The sequence below is a fragment of the Geospiza fortis genome, unplaced genomic scaffold (assembly GCF_000277835.1).
Source record: "Geospiza fortis unplaced genomic scaffold, GeoFor_1.0 scaffold172, whole genome shotgun sequence".
Lineage (NCBI taxonomy): Eukaryota > Metazoa > Chordata > Aves > Passeriformes > Thraupidae > Geospiza > Geospiza fortis.
Window position 1 is genome coordinate 11800033 of NW_005054309.1, and position 6494 is coordinate 11806526.

The window sequence follows — 6494 nt, forward strand, 5'->3', positions numbered from 1 at the left end:
TCGCCGTAGTACGAGGCACCACTCTTGTCCACCTCGGTGCTGGCAACCACCAGCACGGCCGTGGCTGTGAACACACACAGTTACTGCAGCACAGCTTCTGAAAACCACAGCAGCCACTGCACTAAACACCTGACAGCAAAACCAGCTCCGCTGTGAGTTCCTGCTGGTTACTTGTGTGGTAGGGCTGGTATCGTTCTCTTTTGAATTGAGTTTTTCCTAAATGCTAATACAAAAACACTGAATACATTCCTTTCTCAGGTGGAAAACATCAGCTCGGTCTATTCATTTACTGTTAGATCACAAGCAAGTGAACATCCTTTGCAGCTATTAAAAAAAAATTAAACTACGGCAGAAACCAAACATCCTGATCAATCCTTGACTGAAACAGTTCTTCAATGTCTTCTGTATGCACATCTGCTATCCAAAACTGCACAGGCACTGTCTCATCAGAGCAAGGCCCAGCCTGCCCCTTCCCATAGACACATGCACCCCAAAATGTCTTGAGCAACAGTCTTTGCTGTCTCTCACAGTCCCCAAGCATGGTTTCTACATGTGCGAAACACCTTCATTTGTATTCCAAACTATGTGGGTTCAAGTCAAATGATTTGTACAAAATCATTCTGAAACAGCTCACTGCTAACAAACAACAAAGCACAGAGGCCTCTCAGCTCACCCCAGTTATCATATGTATGCATACAGATAATTCTACACGTTAAGATCATATCATCACATGAACTGTTGCTATGTTTACAATCCAATTACATTATCGACACAGAATGCAGAATTATATAGGAATTTGTCATTCAACTGAAAAATTTACCAGCATGTATAGAATATTTTCAAGCACAACACAAAAAATGATGAAAGTCACAGGGTAAGTTCTGAGAACTCCAGGGCGTGCAGAAATGCACCTCAGCAGAGCATTAATGGCTGCCGTCAGGATTTATCAACATATGCAAATTAAACACAAACCCCACACAGCAAACAAAGTCAATCCAAAATGAGCCCAATATAAAAGTCTCAGTACATAGCTGCTATACCTTTTTTGTTCCATAGCATTGTCACCTTGTCAGCTTTAAAGAAGCTTTTGTTGGCTAGTGCTGACTGCGGGCCCCCGAAGTTGGGGTACTGGTAGAGCCTGACAAAGGACGGAGCACCTTTGCTGCCTGGGACATAAACAGCAACCTGAAACAGCCACAAGATTTCACTGCAGGTTAAAGCCTTGGTAGCACAGGGTATGGTTACAAAAATAGTTACACTGTACTAAAATCACAGTGGGTTTTTTTTTTAAGAAAACAAAAAAAAAAAGATTGGAAGCTGGATCAGAAGTACCTTGGTTGGCTGTGCTCCTGGGGACAACACGAAATCACTGACCTTCTGCAAATGCAGCTTGTTTGCAATGGTATCTGCCAAGAAAAAGGTCACAGATGTCTGATGTTAATGACAAACCATGTTGCCTGGATGTCCTAACCACATCCTTCGATGGGGCTGTATCCTGGATAACACAGACCAGTAAAGACAATCACAAAGGATCTCTTTTTCTAAGCAAACAACTATTATTTTCCCATTTCACCTACAAAACCAACTTTAATCAAGCCTATGCCTGAAACTCAGTACTTAGTATTTGGAAGTTCAAAAAGCAAAGGAAGCCTCTGAACCCAAGGTGAATGCAGCCTGTGTTTGACGTATGACGTATGACGTTGGCTATCCTGCATTTCATGGGCTGTCTGATGGGGCAGAGAGTGTGATGCATTGTTATACATATCCTGAAAGCAAGAAGAGAATGTGCTGGGGGGGGAAGGTGGGGGTGGAGTTAGGCGTTCTTATAGTTAAATTTTGTAACGACGGTTTTTCAGGCCGTAGATCTCAGAGAGAGGCCGAGTGGGAAGCATGATAGAATTTGTTTTGTTTCTAGGGTTGTGCTTTGTTTCAAGGGGGTTGGCGGTTGCCTCTAACCCCTCCCCTTATTACGGGGTATCGGGGCTAGTTGTAGCGGCGGTTGTGGGGTGTGGTTGGCTAGTGAGTTTAGGGGTTTCTTTTGTTTCCTTGGTGCTTGTTAGGGGATGCTGGTGGTGTTTGTTTATTCACTTTCATTGGCGGCGGAGCCTTATCCGGAGGCTTGGGGTAGTTCTGGGATTGTTGGTTATGGTCTTGGGATGGGATTGGTTGTGGTGGTAGGTCTTGTGAGGAGCGGTGTGTTAGGGAAGCAGATATTCTTCACCTTATCTGTGCTGGCTTCAGTCACATTCAGGTGCCATCGCACAGAAGCAGGGGCTCTCCCCTCACGCCTGCACGGGATAACTATTCCCAACAGGCCTGCTCAGGGCTCAGCACTGCCCCTTCCCACAAACAGCTGATGGCAACAGCATCACCCTACAGCTCCACTGCAGCCAGGAATGTGCACTGCCAGCAGACATCCTGCTGAGGCTGACATTCCATGCTTCCCACAGCTTGATTAACATCACCAGGGCTAATTCTCAGGAAACTGAACCTCTTGCAGCTCTAATTCTTCTATCAACTTTATATTTAAAACAAAACAAAGAATGCAAAACTAAATACAAAACTAAAACCACAGGCTGCTGTTCTCCCCTCAGTTTTCTTTTCACTCCTTTACATTTTTGTTCTAATTAGTTTTTATCTTTCTGCTTTTTTTCTTCCCCTTTCCCTTTTAAACACCTATCGACTCCAGATATTCTACCACCAACAGTAAATCTCTGTGGTAAAAATCTTCAGGTTTCACTATTTCATTTTTGCCACCAATTTTTTAATGAGCCATTTTTAGCAATCTATTGACAGAATATGCACAACCCAAGGAAGTAATGGCAGATCACATTTTCTACAAAACAATTTCCTGGATCTCATTAAATGAGTAGCAATATAGAATAAGGCCTTCTTTACTGAGAATCAGATGCCTTTCATATCATGTCAGTCAGTGAAAAGATAAATAAGAAAGTGAAATAATGATTCTGAATTCCAAACGGAAATAGAATGTAGGCAGTATTTGAAATAAAAGGCAAGCAAATGAAGAAACAAAGAAAAACCTGAAAACAAAAACCACCCCTCAAAAGAAGCAGCATTTATAGAAGGAATGAAATGTAGAGAAATACTCGCATACTGAAGTTGTTGTTTTCAAAGAAGTGCACTTCATTGTTCACATTTCTGGCACAAATGCTTTCATCCTCTGCCCAGCAAGGACACCTGCACATTAAGGGAAAAGTCAAAAACACAAAATGATGGTCATCATTAGCACTCCAGGATTGTTTTTTCCCTCTACTGTGAACCCAGTATGTTCAAACATGATACATTTAATGTGGCTAAATGACATCTGCATAGCAAAAATATACAAGTGGACTTAGTTATTGTCTGCTCAGCTTTCCTCTGTGGTGCAAAGTGAGAGTGAATTTACAGTAAACTACACACAGACACCCACAGGCATAGACTCTGGCTTTCAGTTAGCAGCAGGCACTGCTTTGAAAGCCAACACCACACTAACAGCTCCATTTACCTGGATCAGATTTTGAAAACCACATTTCTTTGTAAACAATTAGCATCTGGAAAGCTTATTTACCAGTTCTGCATCTTCTTCTGCACAAAAGACTTTAAGCATTTTCCAGTTCTCAGATCATGAAGCTGCAGGTTGGGCACCCCTGCTGTGCCATCCTTAGCAGCTGCAAAAAAACAGAGTGGTATCTGAGGCTTAAATCTGCTTCACCCCAACATCCCACCTCATGGTTCTGCGTGAACTTCTCGCAAGCATGCAACTTCTGCCCCTGAGGGACCAAACCCATGAATGCTGACTGCTGTACCTATTAATACCTCATCTGTTTGCAGAAAGAACTCACATTTGGAGTGCAGGGTTTCTACTCCCTACTGCAAGGCTGCAACCAACACCTGCACAGCTTTTTAATCCAAACCCAAAACCATCCTCAGGGCAAACAATGGAGGCATGTTCTCCAGTCCAGTGTTTTGCTCTCACAGGAATGAGATGATTTTGTCCCTTCCACTGCAGTCACGGCTGCTCTCTCTGCAAGCCATGCAAAACGGTTCTGCTGCTTTTAAGCTGTCTGTACTCTCCTCCTTACCCAGGCTAGCATAGCCTGCCTGCTGCTGTCAGTGATTTACAGCAGCCCCAGAGCAGCTCACAGCTTGTGTGGTTGCCTTATCCTACTGCCTGTCCCAGCTCCCAGTCTGCCCACAGCCTGGCCAGCTCCCAAGGCCCAGCCTTGCCCAGCTCTTCCCTCCCAAGGCAGCATTTACACTGTCTGTGCCTCAGGCAGGACCGCAGCTCTCAGACCCAGGATCTCAAACCCCCCAGGGAGGCAGAGCGGGGAATAAAGCTCTGGACATGGAGAACCCTCCAGCCATGGGCCCCCAGGCAGCACAAAACTCTCCAGGACAGCACACCATCTCCCTAGCCTACCCAAGCACACGAGCTGCCTGCAGGGCACACTGCACCAGGACCATTTCCCAAAGCTTAGGAAACACGTGCCTGAGTGACAGAGTGACTGTGAGCACGAGCACTCTGACAGAGCGTGCGTGAGCATGGCCAACACCAGCTGCTCTGACAAGGCATCCCTCCCTCTCCACTGTGCTCCTGACTGCCCACACAACTTCCCGCACTGCTCATTTGGCCAGCACACACGCTAGAGGCCACAGACATGGGCTCAAAGTCTCCCAGCTGGCACAAAGCTTCCCCAGCTGGTACAATACTCACTTGCATAGGCCTGCCACGTTGCCAGAACATTATTCTTTGGCGAGAATTCAAGGCAAACTGTCTTTGGGAGATCAAAGGAATGCAGTAACTCAGCTCTGGTGACATTAACAACATTGACTCTGGAACCAAACGACACTATTTCAATAAAACATGCTTACAATAGTTAATTAATGCTGAGAGAATTGTTCAAGTATTTGACTCTTCTAGATCTGCTCCAAATTTGGCCAATGGAACAAAATCGGCAGAGCTTCCCCCACCCCCCTTGTTTTTACTGAATTTTTCCAAGAGCACATTCTAAAACCAGACACCCAAGCCTGACAGAAACCACTGGTCAAAACATAACATGTATTTTGGTATGCAGCACATAAGCTCTAAATATGAGAGTAAACTCTATAATGCACCTGATCTATAAAAAAAGGAACCTTGTATTGTAAGGTTCACAAGGTGAATAGACTCATCATTTTCTGTAGACTCTACTAATAGATTAATCCCAGAGACCAGGTACTGGGAGCCATGAATAAAAAAACAACCAAACAAAGAAAGTATACCCAGACTGCATGGGAATGGGTGCATCATGGGTGCACCAAGAACACAAAATATTTCATCTGATGAAGTCCATTTAAAGTGTACATGCAAACACTTGCATTAACAGCAATCACCTTTACACAGACAAGAGTAAATGAGGCATAACTGATTACATTTATTTAATGGAAGCTCAACATTAAGATAATAAAATACACCCACTTTTCTCCATTGCACCAGCCAAAGAGGGAGCCGTCCTTGCTAAAAGCAACAGCTTTGCAATTTTTTCCAGAATCCCTAAAGAAATGAGAAATGTACATAAGTACCCAACAGTGCCATAGTTAAGGTCTCCTTAACAAAAACCAACACAAGAGCTTTCCTGCGGTGCTCCTGAGGAGCCCTGTGTCACAGTGCAGCCCCTGCTACCCCTGCCCAGGGACTGTCACCTGGCAGCGAGAGCTCAGGCAAGGGCAAAGCCTTCCAAGCCATCAGTGTTCTGAACTCACTTATATTCACACATTTTTCAATCCCACAGTCTACCCTAGCTTCTCAGAAAGCAATTTCTTTAGTGCTAGTGCCAGCAGTACCTTTGGAATGCCACGCTCTCAGTGAAGCTGGGGGGCCCATTCACCATGTACAGCCCCTCGGAGCCTCTCACTGCAAGGGGAAACAAACAACTCATTTCAAGTGCAGGAAATTGACAAAGCAGGTGATTTTCTAACTTGTGAACCCTGAGATATGCACGGCGCTTCCCATAGCTGCTCTAAGGAAATTCCAAAGCACAGCAGGGACACGGCCCTGGAGCTGCCACCCCTGTGCAGGATGTGCCCCAGGGTGGGCAGCCACAGCCTCACAGGAGAGCAGCACTTCTCATGCCTCAGTACAACTGTACAGGGTTCATGCACACCACAGCCCCCAGAGACCCTAAGGGAGCCCCTAACACACCTGAGCTGTGACCCAGGATCAGCGCAGCCCTGCTGCACCGTGTTCTCCAGCCCCCCGGTCACGCTCCCCGTTAGCATCCAAACTCACAACAGACCGCAGCGAGCAGCCAAAAATCCACCCGAGCAACTGCCGCCCCCACGGGCCTGAGTGCGGGGAAACGGGCTCGCGTTTAAAGCTTACAAATACAGAAAAGAACAATACGCATCCCGTATGTTGGGGCAGTTTAAACAGTGAGACACGGAAAGGGAACACGACTTCCGAGAAGCAGCAGCCAAAGCCCGCGGACGCAGCGGACACGGCAGCGGGCTCCGGC

The 6494-nt window shown here is 45.9% G+C and overlaps 1 protein-coding gene across 1 annotated transcript in view; it reads right to left on the minus strand.

Moving 5' to 3' along the window:
- Positions 1-6494, minus strand: part of EIF2A (eukaryotic translation initiation factor 2A) — a 17026-nt gene that overhangs the window by 6579 nt on the left and 3953 nt on the right. The window contains 8 exon segments of the mRNA XM_031055341.1: positions 5-64; positions 1041-1185; positions 1333-1406; positions 3116-3198; positions 3569-3668; positions 4715-4833; positions 5459-5533; positions 5824-5893. Coding sequence (XP_030911201.1) covers positions 5-64; positions 1041-1185; positions 1333-1406; positions 3116-3198; positions 3569-3668; positions 4715-4833; positions 5459-5533; positions 5824-5893 — 726 coding nt within the window.